Source organism: Rhynchophorus ferrugineus, unplaced genomic scaffold, assembly GCF_030347505.1.
Source record: "Rhynchophorus ferrugineus isolate W39M unplaced genomic scaffold, kcgeb_rfMv2 rfM2, whole genome shotgun sequence".
Classification (NCBI taxonomy): Eukaryota; Metazoa; Arthropoda; class Insecta; order Coleoptera; family Curculionidae; genus Rhynchophorus; species Rhynchophorus ferrugineus.
The window spans coordinates 69,961,346-69,981,172 of NW_027472581.1; the positions used below are offsets into that span (position 1 = coordinate 69,961,346).

Below are 19,827 nucleotides of genomic sequence, written 5' to 3' on the forward strand. Positions count from 1 at the left end.
CATCGCATAGTACACATGTTGCTACGATATTCCGTTACTTTCTGTATTGATTTGTGTGATGTTTGCCAACACACTTCACCCATCTAAGTTCCCTACTGCAGATAATGTTAGTATGCCCAAGCTGTTGGCAGTTTGTGCTTTGGAGAATACTATTATTTTTCTTTGGGGGTTTGACTTGTATCTTACAGTCTGCTAGATAGTTTACATCATAAATGGTTTTGTTGTTTTCGTTTTGTATTAAATCGTCGTAAAATAGAAGAATTGTCTTAATAAGTTTTTCGCCTTTTAAATTTGTGGTCTTTTTCACTATAGGCTTAACAGTCGCGATATAACGTCTGTGAGCCTCTAACTCTCTAAAATATAACGAAAAAGAAAGAATAACAAAAAGGTTTTTTAAAAGTTCAGCAGAGAATATTACATTAAACCTATAAAACTAAAAACAATATTTACTAATCCTAGAAATAATAAATATTTAATAGCGTTATGAATTAAACAAACCGAGTTTTGATGCTAGCCGATAAAAGTCATTATTGGCTATAATTTGAAACTCTATTATTTTCAAAACACTGTAAATAACATTTGAACATAATAGTCCTATCGATCAAGGCCGCCTGTCCCAGCCTAAGAAGACATAAGATTTCCTCCCCTTTTCTTAAACACGCACACAGCGGAGAACCCTAAAGATTAAGTTAGAAAGCCATCAAGTTCGCTAATAGTATGGAAATTGGAAATCACGCACGTACTAGTAAGAGGTATTTCTCAAGCTACTTAATAAACCAAAACTAATCCTATCAAAGAACAGCCCAACATTTCCTTTGTACAGTTACCGACGTTAATTATTAATTTACATCAAACTTGCGATTCGACAGCTCCGTCAGGCGGCATCTTAATTTGAATATGTCACATATGTGTTAAATGCAGTGATTCAAATTCATTCCCTAATTAAATTTGGTCATTGAATTTAGGCGAAAGGAAGCTATAATGCATGGATATACAAAAATATTGTTTCTATAAATTTAAGATATGGCGTGTTACACTAGGCAATTGAATAATGTAAAAAATTAAGTACAACCCCTAAAACAAAAAATATTTGACTAATTTAGTCAAAACTAATTAAGTACCTAGTTTTTTTCGGAGAATTCACAAATTGACAGTTTGTTTTTTTGTCACTGTTAAACATATATTAATAAATATTAATTTTTAATAATTACAACTTACTACATAATTCTACCATGGTGTAAATTAAGAAATTTAAAAATTTCACAACAGACAATAAAAATATAGACATATTAGAGAAATGCTTTAAAAATATATCAAACATATCTTGCGGTCTTGATATCAATATAAAATTAATATTTTTGATCAATATAGAAAAGTACTCATATAATAACCAGACGTTCTTTCATCTGAAATGTAAACATCGTATTTATTTTTTAAATATTTATAGTATTATAATTGAATTGATACTGTTAATTGAACGAATCTACGAGAGATATTTTGATTATTGTAATTCCTTTATGATGAATTGCATTCATGTAGTAGACTCCTTTACCCCATCTGGGGGTGTTCAAGAGCGAATCCCGCAGGTAACGCCATCGTAGCTCTAAGTGCAGATCTGGGCTACGGTCTTGCCTTGCCAGATGAACCCACCCATCACCCTAGTACAGTCTCTCAAGGCGCAGCAAGAATCCTTGATTTCTTTATTCTTCAAGACGTAAATGGCCATTCCGAAGTTCGAATCCTTGACGAACTAGACTCTGATCATCGTCCGGTCCTTCTCAAACTCGAAAACTGCGCCACCACTCAAGTCCCACTAACAAGATTCAGGAAAAAAACCGACTGGAAAAACTACCAATCTCTTCTCCTGAAATCCGATCCAATTCCGAAAATTAACACACCAGAACACCTCGAGGAAGCCGTACTCAAGCTAACTCGCGATATTCAGTCTGCTCACGAATCTGCCACAGTCAAAATTTCATCACAACCCCAGCCGTGGAAAAACAACCTTCCCGCTTCTCTTAAACGTGAAATTCGCATCAAAAATGGTTTATGCAGATTAGCTTGATTCACCCTTGATGCTGCAGACAAAAGGAAGTCGAACAGAGCATGCAAGAGGGTAGGGGCGGCCGTCTCGACTTGGCGAGCAATGAAATGGAACTCATTTCTCGCGGACCAAAGGCTGGATGGCCACCCTTCCTTCTGGCGTGTCTCCAAATGCCTCGTGGGGAAAACGCACAATGTCATCCCCCCCTGAAGTCAGCAGTTGCAGGAAATTTCGCAGTCACTGACCAAGAAAAAGTCGAGCTCCTTGCAGAGACCTAAGAACCCCAAATTAAATGCCTCCCACCCGCACAGAACACTAAAGCTAAATACATTAACTCTTTCATCAACGAATCCAACTCCGTCAAAAGACCAGTAACCCCAGCCTTTCTTCTCAACCATTTCTTGTCTCCAAAGTCCCTACAGACTATGATCGGCAAACTTCAAACCAAAAAATCTCCAGGTTTCGACGGAATATCGATTACCCAGTTAAAAAAGCTCCCGCATAAGCAGCTCGCAGAACTGGCAAACATCATTAACTCCATCATGAGGCTGCAACACTTCCCAGCGTCTTGGAAACACGCACATATAGCGGTTATACCCAAAAAAGGAGCAAAATCATCTCCATCTGATTACAGGCCTATCAGCCTTCTCAGCGCCATTTCCTTGCTTGCCGAGAGGGCAATACTCTACGCTCTCAACTCCTTCACAAAGGAAAACAACATCATTCCAGATGAACAATTCGGCTTTCGCGCTCACCACTCATCCGTCCATCAGGCTACCCGTCTGGCCGCAAACATCCATCATGCTCTTGACCAACGCAAAAAGCTTGGAGCAGTTCTTCTGGACCTAACCAAAGCCTTCGACAAGGTCTGGCACGACGGACTGATCGCAAAGTGCGTGCGGTTAGGCATCCCAGAAGACCTAACCGCTCTCATCAAGTCCTATCTCTCGGACAGATCTTTCCAGGTCAAGATCAGGGTATCACTTTCCAGTCGTAAACAAATCGATACTGGCGTACCTCAAGGTTCCCCGCTGGCCCCAGCCTTATTTAACCTCTTTATTTCAGATCTGCCGAGAAAAGAGCACATTGACGTCGCGTTTTACGCTGACGACACTGCTTTCTTCACGGCCGCTAGGTTCGAAGTTACAATTCATGAACGTCTACAGAAGCAGCTCGATCATGCGGTCAAGTGGTTCAAATTCTGGAGGTTGCAAATCAACCCCCTGAAAACCCAGGCCATCATTTTCCATAAGAAACGTTACGCACTGCGCGTCTCGCAACTTAAGATCGACACCGCAATAATTCCATGGCTGGATAACATCACGTACCTAGGTCTTCACTTCGACCGGCGGTTTGGTTGGCATTCCCAAATCCAGAAAGCAATCCACAAAGGTTCGGGGATAGCAAACCTGCTTTCTTCTCTGATCTGCCCTTCTAGCAGACTTCCCATCTCCATCAAATGCTTATTTTACAAGATGTTAATTCGGTCCGTACTCCTCTACGGATCTAATGTCTACTTCAAGTTTGTTACACCCAACCAGGTCAAACGGCTTCAAGTTTTCCAAAATAAACTCCTCAGGAGAATATTAAACGCTCCATGGTTTGTCAGAAATAATCAAATTCATAGGGACTGACACTCCATAGGATTCAAACTGACACTCCAGAAAGCAAGCACTTCATATCTCAATCATTCCACAAACAACAACTCAGCTCAAGTTCTTCCGAAAACGCGCTTGTTCGCGAGCTGGTCGACATGCTGGGAGCTTAGCACCGCGTCACCGCCAAGCTCCCCCCTTTTCCAGGCTGAAACGACCTCATCCGTCGCTACAGTCTTAACTTTTGCCCCCATACAACAGTACCCAGTTGTGTGCTAACTCAGGTTCGCGAATCAATAGAATCGCCGGGCCCTCGTGTCCAATAACGGCTGCCCGATCAGCGGGTGCCATATCCCCAAATTTAATGCAGTAGCAGTAGTGATCGACAGGGGTCAACTGTGAGGCGGTTTCGGTTTAGTGTATTGGTAAGCCCAGAGGCAGTCCCACATAACCCGGTCCAACTTGTCACTCCAGGGCAAGTCTCCGCGACCAGGTATGCGTCATGCATTCCACCGCCTGGTTTTTAGGCCAGAACAAAAAAAATAGACTCCTTTATTCCAATATGATCCATCTGAACTAGCTGTACTGATTTTCTGAATTATTGATCCCATTATTCAAATAAAAATCAGGACGAATATCGAAATACGTTTCCACAGCAGATAGAACATATTGACTTAGTAAAAATGGTTTCACGGCATACATTTTTTTTTTAGTTTAAAAAAGTTTAAAAAAACTAAATCTAGTGATATGAAAGATGTTGCGACAAGTCCTATTTTAATCATTGATTTTCACGATAGTTTTTTGGCAATGTTACTTTAGTTGTCTTTTCTTCTGTAAACTGTTTGCTCACAAATCTTTGAATCCAACTGGCCCACTAGGTTACAATAATAATTACACCTTTTTGTTTCATCCATTTTTAGAATCATTAATTTGGTTTAAAACCTATTCTGAAGAATTATTCTTTCTATAATACTTGTTAAAATCACTTTCTAATATATTTTGTTTCATTATGCGAATTCAATGCCCATCGTACAGATAGCTTTCTTAAACGAACCCCGACACTATCTTAAATCATGCTTAATAATATACATCCGTTTTCTATCAAATCGCTCTCTATTAATGGAGGATCTAGAAAATAAAAGGGTTCTAAGGGTATATTATCGAAAATAAAACTTACACAACAATCTATTGACCGTTTTATTAATGCAAATGTCACATTTCCTTGATATTTAACTAAAGCCCGGAATTTGTACTTATACATGTAATCAAATATTTTACCAATTATTTAAAATAGTCTACTTTACATGCATTTGTACATTAGTTTTATATTTAATATTTCTACAAAAAAAGATCTCTATATTGAAATTTTTATCAATTATAATTTAATTCCAAAGTAATAATCAACAATTGTATAAATTGTTGATGATTTTTATATGTAACTAACATAAAGTGTTAAATAAAATATGCATTAAATCACAATTCCGTTATATATGATTAACAGCCACTTACTCTAAATCTTCCCCCATGTCATAGTTAAAAAAGGCCCATATAAAACTTCTCCCTTCATAATCTAAAACTGCCCTCATCATTAAACCACAATTGCATAAAACTTAATTCAGTTATGTATTGGACTTAATGGATTCACTTATGTAAATAAAATTGTAAATAAAAAACCAAAGTTAACCAATAAGGCCAGTATAAATATTTATTTTCTAGATTTTATTAAAAAAATCTTAACTGAGTATAATAATTTTTTAATCTGCATAGGACTTCTGGACATTTTTCCACTTCTCAACAAGCTCAGAAACTCCCTTCTTTTTCATAGTTAAACCTTGAGCTAGTTTAACCTAAGAAATACAAATTGATTATGAAAAGCACTATCACTATACTACCAGTATTACTTTTTTCTTCTTTTTCTTCAGATGGTCCATTAACATGGGTGGTTGTGTTTCAATCTCTTCAGAAACACTCGATGAAACTTGTACACACACCGGTGAGTTTGAGTTTGCATTTTCTGTCACCCCAGCTATTTCTGAATAAAACGAGTCTAAAGCAGAAGTGAGTACATCGCTAGATTTCTTCTCGCTAGTCTAAAAAAGAATGACCTATATAATCTACTAAAATAATAAATGCAGAAAACATATTTAATATTGTAATCATAAAGTCGATCGAATACAATTAATTTGTACGCCTTCATAAATGTCTAACATTAGTAAACTTTGAATAAAAATAACTTTTTCTTACTTTAGACATTCTATGAGACAAATCCTGCGACTCGACGCCAGGTGGTAAAGGTTCGATATTCTCTAAGGAAGAAACACATTTACTTAATGATGTCGAATCTAAAACGTGAACAATTACAATGAAAACCAATGAAATGAATATATTAGTTCATAAACATCAGATATACGCACCTTTTTTATCTACACTTATTACAGGCGGTGGTGGCGGTGTAGGGACACTTATCTTTGGTGGGGATGGTGGTAAAGGGGGATCTACTGGCAATTGCGGTCCAAATGTTGCAGTTTCTACGCTATCTACAGTTAGTGATTCTGTATCTTCAATATGATGTGGAGGTGTATTTGATATATCCATAGCATCGTCACAACGAGTTATGTCTGGTTGAGGATATTCCCACTGACTTTCCCTGGTAACTTGATTTAAGTAGAAATACCGCTTGTGTGACCTAAAACATTCATTAATAAAGGTGTCATAAAGAGAATTGAAAATGAATATTAACCGAACTTAACATTTGAATTTGTCATTATTTCTCAACTACTAGGTGTTTACATAATTGTATCAAATAATTTGTTTTTTAAGTTACTAATAATTAATTTTCAAAATAATAGGTTATCGCTTATTTTCATATATAACTTCATAAGAATATAAGATTTTTTTACAAAATTTTACTTGCTTTTAAAGGCCTTACAAGTAGTGAAAACCAAAAATATAGTTACAACAGTGTAGTAGAAATAATTCTAAATGAATTTACGTCTGTGTTTGATATTCTAAACGTATATTAAACTAATTCAGAGAATCTACATTAATGTTTTATATTTCCTCCTTTCCTATATGTGTCAACTGTCATCCTTACTGGTATCAAATAATGACTCCAATTATAACATAGTAGGAAACTTGATAATAAGAGTCTGCCTCTTTCATACTATACCTGTGAGCACACCAATTATTGCAAAATAAAATATATATGCAACAATATGGAATGTTATATAAATATAAAATACAACAATCCTTATTTTCTTTAATCTTGATTTGGTTCAGCAGTGGTTCTACGAGTTCATCCTAAACATAAAAATGTGTTAATACATATAATGAGATAATACAAGATTAGTTATGTAAAAATGATATGTTTACAAACCTTTCATATTCATGATTCCACTTTATGGAAAGATTCGTACAAGGATTCTTAAAATGGCCACTAATATTAAATATCCAGTACAGGTCTATCATCAAATGAAATTGATGCAGATGTATCTTATATTCCGCCATTTGAATAATGATATTTGTCAAATAGATTTAAAATGAAATGGAATCAACATTAATATCCATTAAAAAATTATATTTGAATGCAGAATTTTGTGATTATATATATATATCGAATAAAACAAATAGCTATAGTTGGAAGAATATTTATTTAATTTTCTTGTAATACTCTCAATTATTCAGCACATTACAATCTCCTATTTTAATATACTGATTTTTTTAAAAACTATTTTAATTCTAAAGAAGGATGTGATAAACAGGGAATACAATATCGAACCGAGATGTAAAATATTTGGTCTCGCAAATTTTTTCAATCTGGCGAAAATGCTGAAAATTATCGAAACATCAGATACTTTAAAACACGTCTTATAAAACAAAAAACTGTTTTTATTCGGAAAAATAAAACGTAATTGAAGTTGCATAGTTTGTTATCTGATTTCTTGGATCATCTAGACTACCTGTTAACAGAGTACTAAAATATGTGGCTTAGAAATGCCCTTAAAACTCCTTATTCCTCTTGTGCAGTAATTAGTCAATGTCAGCTTAACGTAAATTCAAATAATTTTTAATCAATATAAGGGGCAATTCATCTTTGTCTTATACATGTTTGTTCAGGACTGCTATATAATTTTTTGAAATATGAAAGTTTCATTACCCTTTAATAGTTTCAAATTATCTTGATAATTATAGCGACTTTTCAAATATAACAACACAATTATAATTCTCTTAGGGCTAGATATAGATCAGCTTTTCTGACAGTGAAGTCTCCAGATCTTCTGGCTTGCGAACCATCAAACTCAACGTGTGTTAAGCCCGCTACCACTCAATCTCGCTATTCTCGCGATATCTCACCTAATTTATGCTTCGATATTGATACAAAATGAGATTGAGATCCATGAGGATAAAAACTGCATTGCCAAATATAATGAACGACATGAGTTGATTAATAAAGATAAATAATTAAAATAATAAGTTTATTTAAAAAATAATTAAAGATAATGTCTCAAAAGAAAGTTTACATTTTGGTATTGATTTAAAAAAAAAAAGTAAATGTGAACTCTCGCGTTCGCGACACTAATCCAGACGTCGACATCGCAGTCCATACATTCACTTTAAAAGAATAAACAGGTTTGTTTCCGATGCTTGCATTAGATGTTACACTCCAATGCAGCAATTCCACTCACCATTCATTGGCCCACACACCTTCCTTCCGCGTGATGTTTATTGTGTTTAGGAGGTAAGCTAACAAATGTAAAAAACTCTGTTTTGAGACACCTTGTACAGTAAACGATGATATTTGAGGTTTTCATGTTTTCTTTAATATCACCAAATTAAAAATAAAAAAATTAATCAAATTCTTCATTAATGTCCCAATATTTTAAACAAATAAGCAAAATCATTTTAACAAGCCTTATTTATACAAAAAAGGAAATTGTATGTGCATATATATGTATATTTAGAAATGCCTATTAACTAAACAAAAATAAATCTCACCTTGATAGCCGCTTGGTCCCCATTTTGTAAAACTGCATGAGATTTTCAGTTAAACACTAGAGAATGTTGGATATTTGGAAAAATAGGAAATACTGGACACATTCCAAACAGTTGGGATACTTATTAATTTTAAGAGGGGCTACCAAATATAAAATTATATTTCCCATACCTATCCCATTGTAAAAGCCAACCCTCTGGTGCTGCTTCTTTCTCCAACTTGGTAAGCTCTGAACAAGTTTCTTCTAACCACTTATGCAGATATGACAACTTTAATCCTTTTTCCTCCATTGCAAGAAAAAGAGTCTATAAGATATGACAAATATATAACAAACATATACAAATATATAATATGAAAAAATCAGTTACCTCAGCCTGGATTAACATAACTTGTACTGGTAACACAGGTGTTCTTCCTTCTCCTAAGAACTTTAATTTTTCCCTAAGCATGTTATAATTACACACAGTATTTTTCTTATTAACATTTTTCTCATCTTCTTTAGAAGCAGTCTGCATCTTACTTTCATCAACAGAGGCATGTAGTATATCTGATTTTACAAACATTACTCCGCCTTTTTGAAAACTAGGATATTTTGCCTGTGTATTAACGGTCACAGAAGTTTCATCACAATCTACTTTTTTTTCAGTTTTAAAGCCCAACCCTTTATATTCATTGTTTTCATCATTTTCCTGCTTCACTTTCTTAATATTATTCATCAATGAGACTCCAATTCGACGTTTCCTTTGAAAAGCTTTATTATGAAAATCACTTAAAATACTATCTTGAGATTTTGTTTCTGTTTCTTGTAAAGGACTTGTAAAATCATTCAAATTAATTGGCTCAGGTATTGGAAATAAAGTGCTATGAGATACTCCTACAATTTCTGCTCTTTGCAAAGTATTACTTTGTTTAACAGAAACATCTTCATTTTGATCATCTTCACTATTAGAGTCACTGTTGTAGCCTGTAAAAAAGCTCTATTAATAAAATTAAACAAAAAATACTTGCCCGAAACAAATACCTGCTACAAGAGAAATTGCAGACAACTTATTTGGCTCCTCCTTTTTTTGAATAATGTTTTTAACTTCAACTGGCACTTCACCACCTAATTTTTTCAGTTCTCTAGCTTTCTGTTGAATTTTTTGCAAAAGATCAACATCATCATCTTCATCTGAATTAATTGTATTATCATTTATCTAAAATAAGTTTGATATCTTACTAATTTATTACTAAATTACAGATTCAATAAGTAATTAAAAATATATATAATCAGAAACTGTGAATTCTCAACAAAATAATCTTCAATTAGAATGTGTATATTCTAACAAAGAGATTTGGAGAACTCTAACAATAATTCATCATAAAAAATGCAACCTTCAGATTGAAAACTTATGAATCATGTCAATGTTAATAAACATATAACAGATCAATACATTTTCTCATCACTAGGTTATTAAGTAAAAAAAAATAAACAAAATACTTACGGAGGCATTTTCCTGTCTCATTTTTGATTCTGGCTCTGATTCACTGTTATTCCCATACTCAGTTATCAATTCTATTTTCCTAGAGAATATTAGGTATGAGCATTTAAAACAGTCATATTTATTTAATACTCACTCATCATCAGATGTGTCTAATGATGGTTTTCGTTTCTTAATATCATTATTACTAGGCTTTATATTTAAATCTTCCTGCAAAGAATATATTTTAATTATACCATCTTGATTAACATTAGAACTAGGGATTAAAGCAGGCCTAGGTGGTATAACTTTTCTATCATTTAAAGAACTAGTATTGAAAAGCATATTTCTCTTCTCAGTAGTTTGTGCTGGCTGAAAAGTCTTAGGAGCAGTCCATGTAACTTGATCTGTTGCTGTATTCCAATAATATGAATATCCCGTTGATTCGTCCAAACACTGCTGCCATTCTAATTAATCACAAAAACATAAACAAAATAATTTTAACTAAAATAAGACTTATTTACCTGCTGTAGCAATAGGAACATGTTCCTTTGGTGCTATTTGATTAATTTCATTTAAAAAATCATTAACAGTTGCATCCATTAGCATGTATTATATTTAAAACACTTTAAATATTATTTATTTTAGAAAATAAAGTGAAAACTATCACTGGGAAAATATGTATATAATTATAATCACAAAATGATCCTCATATTTTTAGGTTAGGTAACTGTCAAAACTCTCACTTGAACCGTCAATGCTCAATAAAATTTCCTTTTATTAATGTTAAAATTAAATAACAAAATTACTAGTGTTGGGAACAATCGACTATCAACTGTTCAGTAACTGACTACTTTTTACTATCGACTATTTCAGTCGCTATTTTTGATTCTACCGTTTTTACTACTAACTGTTTTCAGTCGCTATTTTCGGTCCGACTGATTTTATTACTATTTACTATCGACTGTTTTGGTCGTTTACTTTTAGTTACTATTTTCGGTTCTACTAATTCATTCCACTGATTTTTAACGTTGTGGCCTTCCGTTCTAGCCGCGACCTTGAAAGTAATGCACCGAATTTATGCTTATATAGATTCATATGTAATATATGTGGTTTTATGTTTTCTTGTAGTTTGCTTGTGAATAACTATATATTGCAAATTACTATAGCAGCATTTTGGAACGCTAGTTTTCGAGGGCAAAAAAATTAAATTGTAAATGATAAATAGTAAGATACTTTTGACTGGCATAGTAGGTAATAATTTGGACTGGTATAATAGGTAATACTTTTTTGATAAACTTTCACGATTTTTGCCCAAGCCTCTTGTTTGTCGAAACTTTTTTCCTAAAATCTTGAAAACCAAAATTAGGTTCCAAAGGTTTCAGAAATTGCATAGATCCAAAAGATTTGAAATTTTTTTTACAGTAGCAGTTGTTAAATTTCTTTTAAAAATATTAACCGTAAAGCGGTGAATAAAGTATATTAAATATTTGTAATAAATATATTTTCTGATAGGAAAATTCTACTTTAATATTCAACAATTTATTTTGTTGGCTCTTAAGAAGAGCACCACAGTTTTTATTTGTTAACGAATGGACTATCTTAACAGAATGTTTTCAACTTTTAAAGCCCATTGAAATAATGACCTCCTAGTTATCTGGAGAAAGATATCCCAACGATGTCTTTAATTATATGGTTAATAAGAGGACTCCAACATTCCATCAAATCCAGGATATTAACAAGTGAACGGAGCAAAAATAACAAAATTATCTATTAGATGTCATCAATAAAAGACTGGCAATTTTAGAAATAAATATGTATATATGTGGGAAATCCACATTTTTAGATACTAAATTTAAAAAAGCAGTATTTGGTTTTGCAAATAATGCTGTGGCGATACAAAAAGGTATCACAAAAGAGGTAACTTCCATTCCAACTTCAAAAAATACAAATATAGTTCCACAACTCGGAATTAAAGACAAAACTACTGACCAAGAATGTATTGACATCTGGAGATATATTGATAAAAAATGGCTAGAATGAAAGAAGTGATTACTCCAAGTACTGCAACAACTTTACAGATTAGTAAATTAATAAATTCCATTTATTACGCCTTTAGAAAACACATTGGATTTTTGGCAAACCCATAAAATGAAACTACCTGAATTATATCAGTTACACATAAAATATTCCTCTATACCTGCAACATCTGTCCCCTGGGAACGAGTCTTTTCAAAATATGGGCAAATAATTAAAGATCGAAGAAATCGCCTCACGGGAGAAAAGTTGAACATGATAACACAGTAATTTAAAAATATTTCCGTTCAAAAGTAAATAAAACTTTTATTTAAAAAGGGTGTGGTAGTTATTGTATGATCATTTTTAGGTTCATCATGGATTAGATTTTTTAATGATTAGGTATACGTTTACATTTTATTTAGTAGTTATGGTTATGGAAAATATTTAGTTGTTAGGGTTTAAGTTGTACTATTTATATTGATTATGCTATTATTTAAAAATAACAATTAATATATTAAAACATTTGTGGTGTTATTATTCCATTCCTTTTTACACATCCACAGAACATTCAGTATAAATGTAATCCTACTTCCTTTAAATTTATTTTATTTATTACATGATAATAAAAATTAGTAATTTTGTTTTCCTTTTTTTTAAGGTTATCCCTGTCTCGCTTATAGTACCATTGGAGAATATAGACATTTAATATTAACTGTTCCAAGCATTTATCTCCGTCCTTTCCTATCTCACATTTTATACAGACAAAAATTCGTACATCGTCGTCTGACATCACGAATGAAAAAAAAAAACAGTCGAACCGTGCATTTGACTGAAAATACTAATTAGTATTTTTTTGACTATCGACTGTTTTCAGTCGATAGTTCCCAACGCTAAAAATTACTAATAGTCATAGCTAATAGTTGCATGAAATGTCAGTAGTTGGACGTTAGTAGTGTGTGAACTTGTCTGTAAATATAAATATTTTTGTTGGAATAATGGACATACCAATTTTACTAGCTATAGCTTCTTCTATAGTTGTTGTTATTATTACACTGGTGTATTTTATTAGGCCAGATAACAAAGTTAAAGGTTCGTATTTATATAAGCATATGTTTCTAAATAACAAATTATTAAAACACAAAATAACCCTCTTAGATGACAATGAAATACGACAACCGATAGCAAATAGGCCAAGAGAAGGGGCTCCAAGAAGAGCTCAATTAGCTAGAAATAGAGGCGCAAGATTACGTGCCAATGGTATATTTATATGATATATATATTGATCTTATACCAATATATTAATTGCAGTTCAAAATCAAGATGAGGTAGAGGAAAATATAGAACAAAATGAAAAAGATGATATAGACTTACCTGATGGAAAAATTGGTGCTAAGAAAAGAGCCAAATTGGAAGCGAAAGCAGAAAAAAAAGCTGCCAGAGAAGCTGAAGAACTGCTAAGGGTTGAAAAGTAAGTTTATTTGAGAATAATTACTATTAAGAATTTCATAAAATTTAAAAAATTTAATAGAAAAAAGAAAGCAGAATTGGAAGAACTTGAAAGAAAGAAACAGGAAGAAAAAGAGAAAGCTGAAGAGAGAGAAAGGGAAGAAATAGAAAGAAAAGCAAAAGAAGAAAAGGAAAGGAAAGAATATGAAGAATACCTAAAAATGAAAGAAGCATTCTCTGTTGAAGAGGAGGGTTTTGAAGAAGGTATTATTATATATTGCTGTTTATTGAAATAATATTTTTTCTCTTTAGGTGAACAAGAGGATGAGCAAAATCTTCTACAAGAATTTGTAAATTATATAAAACAGAATAAAGTAGTTATAATTGAAGATTTAGCTGCACAATTCAAACTAAAAACTCAAGCATGCATAGACAGGATAAAAGACTTGCAACAGGATGATATCCTAACTGGAGTAATAGATGATAGAGGCAAATTTATTTATGTGTCTCAGACTGAAATGGAAGCTGTGGCCAAGTTTATAAGACAAAGGGGCAGAGTTTCAATAGCAGAACTAGCAGAAAACAGCAATCAGCTTATCAACTTGGTTCCATCAGTTACATGAAAAAAGAAAACTACATAATGTATAAGATATTACAGGTTAAATTAAAATGTTTTAATTTTGAGTCATAAAAAATATTTATTTCAAATTAATCTTCAATTTCACATTCTGACATTTCTTCTTCACTTGTAACATCAGGATCTTCAATTTGTGATAAACATTTTGGACATTCACAAGCAAAAAGATAATTTTCCATTAAAGTTTTTCTTCTTGAATGTCTGGATCTCTCTATATTACATTCATCCAAATAACTAATACATATTTCTTCATCAGGTTCAATATCCTTCAAAGCAATTAGAGATAATCTGAAGATAATATATGATGAGATTCCTATATAATTTTTTATATTCATGGACATAAAATTAACTTAACCTACTTTGAGTTATTGTGCAAAAATTGAATTTCTGCATTTGGTTCACAACTGTGATTAGCACAACTTTGTAACTTATACAAGCCAACTCCTTCACTATTTAGAAAGTCTCCAGTATGTGAGAACATGTCATCATAAATTTTCTCAATAAAATTATCAATGTTTTCTTTATCCTGAGTGGATAAGTTTAGTTTATACACATTGTCACGCCAGACACTAAAAGGACTGGTTCCTACACCTTGTCCATTAGTACCTTAAATTACAAATATAAGAGCAACTATACAATGTTATTAATAATACTTACCAATGAGAGCTAAAAGACTTTGAAAACCTTCTGGTGTTAAAAAGTGTTCAATATTTTCGTTTGGAATAGCATTACGTAATAATTCCCTTAAACTATCAACTTGTCCTATAAATTTTTCACCCAAAAATTTATGGGCCAGTGCAGCATCTTCATTGACACTTCTATGACAAAAGTTTAAAATCTGAGCAGTAAAATGTTCCTTATTTGATGACTGTAAAGTTTGCGCTAGCAATCGGACAATTAAAAAAATAGAAGATGTCTCTGGAGGGTAATGGATCTTCCTAAAATCTCAAGCTTATGATAATATTCACATAAGCATTATGTATATTAAACAGACTTCCATGCATCTTCTAACTGTTCTAAAGGGTGTACATTGTTCCTATATGATGTTTGAATGCATAAAACTTTGTGATATTGATTGAATGCTTGAACACGGCAAAGTTCAGAACAATATTTTACAGCACATAAATTGCAGAAAGTAATATCTTCTTTTTTAGTTTCGCAACAATCTGGATATGGCAGTTCCAGAGAACTAATTCCAGTAAGTCTCCTTACATTATCTTGAGCTGTTTCAAGCGGTCTACAAATTAAATACATATATACATAATATATTTTAATAATAAAATACCACCTTAAACAGTGATCACATGCTTCATATTTGCAAGTAGCGTTCCATGAAAACTGGCACGCCACAAGAGGCTCTTCTTCAAATAAAATAGATCCTTGTGGTATATAACTTGTTGCAAATATCCCTTTGCCCTTCAAAATTCCTACATGAAATCTAATATTTGTTATGTTAGTATTACCTTACTTTTGAATTATCTATCAACCTGACCTCAATATTCATTTTTACACATTAACAAATTATTATAAAAAGAAGGATAAAAATCAAATGAATAACTGTATTGATTCGCTTAAAAAAAAACCTAACCTCAAATTAGACATGTTGGAAAATGAAGGCAATTCTCAAATATCCATATTTAAGGGTCGGTATCGATAGTTTTTCTTTCTGATGCAAAAAAAATTGCAATCGATATTAAAAACTTAAGATTTTCGGAAAGATAGTATCGAACTTTAGTTTTGGACTATCTCCACTCATTCTTCTAGTGAATTGTGAGTGAACAAGTTCGATATTCCACAAAAATATCGAAACCATTATTGAGATATTTTTCTCCGTGGCCGACATGCTTACCTAAAATGTCTCTATTAGACAAATAATAATAATTAGTCCGTGGGAGAAACAATATATTTATATCCAGTATACAATGCGGTTATGCCTGGCTAACTGTAAGATGTCCTCAAATTAGAAGTATCGGCCACCATGAATAATTTCGATATATCTATATTTTAATGGGGAAAATAAAAATATGTACATATCCTAAATATTTCAAAAAGTATACATATTTAATTTTTTTTTTGAAAAAATATGGTATCGACTAATAATGATATCGATAGAACGTTTTTGCTTTCGATACTTTTTAGTCATCCCTACCTCAAATGTATTTTTATTTTTTTATGATACTATGTTTCTATCAGTAATCAGTATGTTTATACGTATATTCAATGATGCGTTTTATTTTGAGTATTTTATTTTCCAAGCTAAATCAATTTTATTTTTATGACCTTTATTTGACAGTTTTACTTTTACTTTAAAAGACCTATTAGTATTTTCAAATTATTTTTAATATATATATTTTCCAATGAATTTAAACGAACCTCAAAGGATATCCATTAAAATTAAATGCCCAAACCCGTTATTTCAACAATGGTTAACAGAATGGAGAGAGAAAGCCGCTGCAAAAGGTACAATAAACAATATATAACTCATACTGGATTAAATATAATTAATTTCAGGCTCAAAAATGCAACGTACATTTGATACTGCATTAAAATCCTTAATCAAATATCCATTGCCATTAGAAAGTGGTATGGATTGTAAGATTTTAATAGGTTTTGGTAATAAATTGTGCAGAATGCTTGATCAAAAATTGACACAGTTTGAAAAGTTGAAATATTCAAATAATATAGCAAGTATTAATCATTGTAACATAATAGAAACACAAGAAGATATCGGTAAAAATACTATATATTTCAATGTTATAATGATTTACATTTAAAAATGTAATATTTAATAAACCCTGATTTTAGATGTAGGATATATGCCTCAGTATGGCAGTGGATGTTATGCTATTTTAATGGCACTTTATACACAAAGCATTTTACCTGACTATCCAGGATTTTTAAAAAAATCTGAGATTATACAACATGGAGCTCATTTTATTAATAGTTCCTTTACTAAACCATACCCTGGATCTAGATATACTGCATGGTCTTCTATTAAGACATTAATTAATAAAAAACTTGTTTCGAAAGTTAGCCACCCACCTAAATTTTCATTAACAAGTGAAGGTACAACTTTAGCAACTAAATTATATACAAATAGAAAAAAAAGTATACAAGTGGAAAACAACATTATTAAAGATAATTATCAAGAAGAAACTACAAGTTATAATAGAGTAATGGATTGTAATATTATAGAAAATATAAACTCAGTGATTAATACATTAGAACAAGATAATAAAATAAGAAATAAAGGAATTGAAAAATGTATAAAAAAACCTATAAAAAAATTTGCATCTGAATCCAATATTATTTCAAATAATTTGTCAAAAAAAGTAACTCTCTTCAAGTTTTCATCTGCTCTTGATGTAGTTAAAGATACTGAAGAGTACTCATTATTACCTGATACATTTGATGTAATTTTAATTGTGGATGTGAAAGAAGTTGCTGGGTAATAATATGTAGTACTTTTAGCTAAGTTATATGTAATTCTTCAACCTTTTAGGAAACAACATAATGAAGTATTAACTGGTCTTAAAAAACAAAATATAGTATATGAAGTAAAGGATTTAAAAGTGGGTGACTTCACCTGGATATGCCGAGGACCGAATTCAAATAATGAACTAGTACTTCCTTATATTATCGAAAGAAAAAGAATGGATGACTTTGCATCAAGTATAAAAGATAAAAGGTTAAACTGAGCACTTAAAATTTCATTACTTAAGTAAAACATTCATAAATTTTACATTTTCAGATACCATGAGCAAAAATTTCGGTTGAAGAAATCTGGTATAGAAAATTTAATTTATTTAGTGGAAAGTTATGGTAAAAATAAAAATCTAGGCATACCTTTGCAAACTTTATACCAAGCAACAAGTTATACTGCCATACAAGAAAACTTCTTTATCAAATACACAGAGAATATTCAAGATACTATAGAATATCTTGTGATTTTCTCAGAAATGTTGAAGAAAACTTACAAAGTACTTAATAAATTTTTTTGTAGTATAAATTATTAGCTTAATTTTACTTGTGTATTTTAGGGGAAAATGTTAAAAAGCTGTAAAAAGGATTCTCTTCCAGCATTAGACATGAATCAAAACACTATTTACTTAATGACATTCAGGGAATTTAATGAATCTTCAATTAAGAATAAGGTTGTTATAAGTTCACAGTTTATAGTAACACCAAGTTAATTATTTACATTTTTAGAGAGTGAGTGTAACTGATTTATTTACGAAAATGCTGATTCAGGTTAAAGGTATGTCAGTTGAAAGAGCTTTAGCAATTACAAAAATATTCCCAACACCAACAGTTCTAAAACAAAAATATACAGAGCTTTCAATAGTAGAGGGGGAAAAGCTACTGGCAAATATTAAATTTGGAAGTTCGGGAAAGAGCATTGGAATTGTTCTTAGCAAGATTATTTATCAGTTTTTTAACTCTGCATATTATTAAATCAAGTTCAAAAGTTCATACAAATAAAGAACATTTAAAAAAGAAGTGTAGTTTATTAATCAATATATATTGTACAGTTATATTAAAGTAAATCCTCTTCTGATCGAATGTATTCTCCAATATCTGCTTGGTGAAAACATACTGATGTAACAGGGTCAGCAAGTTTACACTCAGCTGTTGATCTAGCAGCTACACCAAATCCCAGTGGAAGATCAGACATACTAAAGACTAAGACTCCTTGATATTTATCACAATTTTCACTAATTCTTCCTAAACCAGCTTTAGACACATGATTTCCATAAAGGAATTGTTGTTCCGCTGAGGGTTTCAGCCATATTTTACACTAAAAACCATGTTAGATAAAATGTTTTATTTATCATAAATTTCCTTTTACCTGAGCATATGGTGACAAGTAGTTTAAAGCTGTTATATGTAATCTAAATTTTCCTGATTTTGTAAACTTTCCAAAACATGTTCCAACAGATACTATATTTTCTGATTGTATGGTATTTGCAAGCTTTAATATATTTTCAGATACGTAATAAACTCTATCTTTTTGCTCTCTAAAGCAGTACAAACCGTCTGGCCTATCAATAAGCAGTTTTATATTCGGACCAATACTTAAAAACACGAGTTATATTAAATCTCTTGAAAAGGTATTTACAAAAACTTACTATTTTGATAACTTCTCAAACAGGACTTTTGTTCTTTCTTCTGATAATCGTTTCATTATAATATTCAAATCACAGAAAAAAATTAAATAGAAACACAGAAACAAAATTTTAATTCAATACAGAATTGAGATCCTTTCTATTTTTTCTTTTCTACGATTAGGTACCATAAAGGTTATGTGGTGATATCAGGACACTTCTTCTTTCGCGACTGGTTACACGGAAAAACAGACAGAAGATTAGGGATATTGGCCACCAATTCATATGTCGATATTACACAATTTCGATATTTATCTTGACGACCGAAACCCCTGATTGAAAGTATTATTTAAAAGAATAATTTGGAATGTATGATTTAAGGATGCTGAAGAAGTATCGATATATCGATATTTTTTTCAGAAAATATCAATATTTCTGGGTGATATTTTTTGCCCGTTATATCGATATTATTTTAGTAGAAATTTTTTCAATATTTTTTCAGAATAAATTAAATACAATTTAATTCGG

At 31.7% G+C, this 19,827-nt stretch overlaps 5 protein-coding genes and 2 long non-coding RNA genes across 9 annotated transcripts; 3 read left to right on the top strand and 4 right to left on the bottom strand.

Annotated features, from left to right (window-relative positions):
- Positions 1–5,318: 5,318 nt before the first annotated feature.
- Positions 5,319–10,859, bottom strand: LOC143190289 (uncharacterized). Of its 2 annotated transcripts, none has more exons than XM_076394497.1 (10): positions 10,617–10,859; positions 10,250–10,559; positions 10,117–10,195; positions 9,654–9,828; positions 9,001–9,596; positions 8,804–8,937; positions 6,054–6,325; positions 5,884–5,945; positions 5,541–5,729; positions 5,319–5,486 (listed from the first exon to the last, which is right to left on the bottom strand). In XM_076394497.1, exons 1-10 carry the CDS (start codon positions 10,699–10,701, stop codon positions 5,394–5,396), a joined length of 1,995 nt encoding a protein of 664 aa, XP_076250612.1. In that variant the 5' UTR covers positions 10,702–10,859; the 3' UTR covers positions 5,319–5,393. The 2 variants fall into 2 exon arrangements, with proteins under 2 accessions (XP_076250612.1, XP_076250611.1); XM_076394496.1 differs by having other exon boundaries at positions 5,884–5,981.
- Positions 6,909–8,773, bottom strand: LOC143190295 (uncharacterized). The gene is made up of 2 exons (XR_013004204.1): positions 8,635–8,773; positions 6,909–6,939 (listed from the first exon to the last, which is right to left on the bottom strand). It is a non-coding gene; the product is annotated as an uncharacterized LOC143190295 (long non-coding RNA).
- A 1,423-nt stretch (positions 10,860–12,282) lies between the features above and the next one.
- Positions 12,283–12,633, top strand: LOC143190296 (uncharacterized). The gene is made up of 2 exons (XR_013004205.1): positions 12,283–12,422; positions 12,479–12,633. It is a non-coding gene; the product is annotated as an uncharacterized LOC143190296 (long non-coding RNA).
- Positions 12,634–12,921: 288 nt separating this feature from the next.
- On the top strand, positions 12,922–15,492 carry Ddrgk1 (DDRGK domain containing 1). Its single transcript, XM_076394501.1, has 6 exons — positions 12,922–13,200; positions 13,267–13,368; positions 13,420–13,579; positions 13,640–13,821; positions 13,870–14,215; positions 15,349–15,492. The coding sequence occupies exons 1-5, from the start codon at positions 13,107–13,109 to the stop codon at positions 14,178–14,180; spliced, it is 849 nt and encodes a 282-aa protein (XP_076250616.1). The 5' UTR covers positions 12,922–13,106; the 3' UTR covers positions 14,181–14,215; positions 15,349–15,492.
- On the bottom strand, positions 14,236–15,966 carry Smyd5 (SET and MYND domain containing, class 5). 2 transcript variants are annotated; one of them, XM_076394499.1, is made up of 6 exons: positions 15,663–15,966; positions 15,483–15,610; positions 15,189–15,431; positions 14,852–15,132; positions 14,554–14,800; positions 14,236–14,482 (listed from the first exon to the last, which is right to left on the bottom strand). In XM_076394499.1, exons 1-6 carry the CDS (start codon positions 15,696–15,698, stop codon positions 14,266–14,268), a joined length of 1,152 nt encoding a protein of 383 aa, XP_076250614.1. In that variant the 5' UTR covers positions 15,699–15,966; the 3' UTR covers positions 14,236–14,265. The 2 variants fall into 2 exon arrangements, with proteins under 2 accessions (XP_076250614.1, XP_076250615.1); XM_076394500.1 differs by having other exon boundaries at positions 14,236–14,460; positions 15,663–15,824.
- A 387-nt stretch (positions 15,967–16,353) lies between these two features.
- mus81 (mus81 structure-specific endonuclease subunit) lies at positions 16,354–18,694 on the top strand. Its single transcript, XM_076394498.1, has 7 exons — positions 16,354–16,654; positions 16,706–16,924; positions 17,000–17,642; positions 17,697–17,882; positions 17,946–18,174; positions 18,235–18,348; positions 18,404–18,694. The coding sequence occupies exons 1-7, from the start codon at positions 16,552–16,554 to the stop codon at positions 18,647–18,649; spliced, it is 1,740 nt and encodes a 579-aa protein (XP_076250613.1). The 5' UTR covers positions 16,354–16,551; the 3' UTR covers positions 18,650–18,694.
- LOC143190294 (60S ribosome subunit biogenesis protein NIP7 homolog) lies at positions 18,683–19,517 on the bottom strand. The gene is made up of 3 exons (XM_076394504.1): positions 19,324–19,517; positions 19,044–19,269; positions 18,683–18,992 (listed from the first exon to the last, which is right to left on the bottom strand). Exons 1-3 carry the CDS (start codon positions 19,377–19,379, stop codon positions 18,732–18,734), a joined length of 543 nt encoding a protein of 180 aa, XP_076250619.1. The 5' UTR covers positions 19,380–19,517; the 3' UTR covers positions 18,683–18,731.
- Between the last annotated feature and the right edge of the window lie 310 nt (positions 19,518–19,827).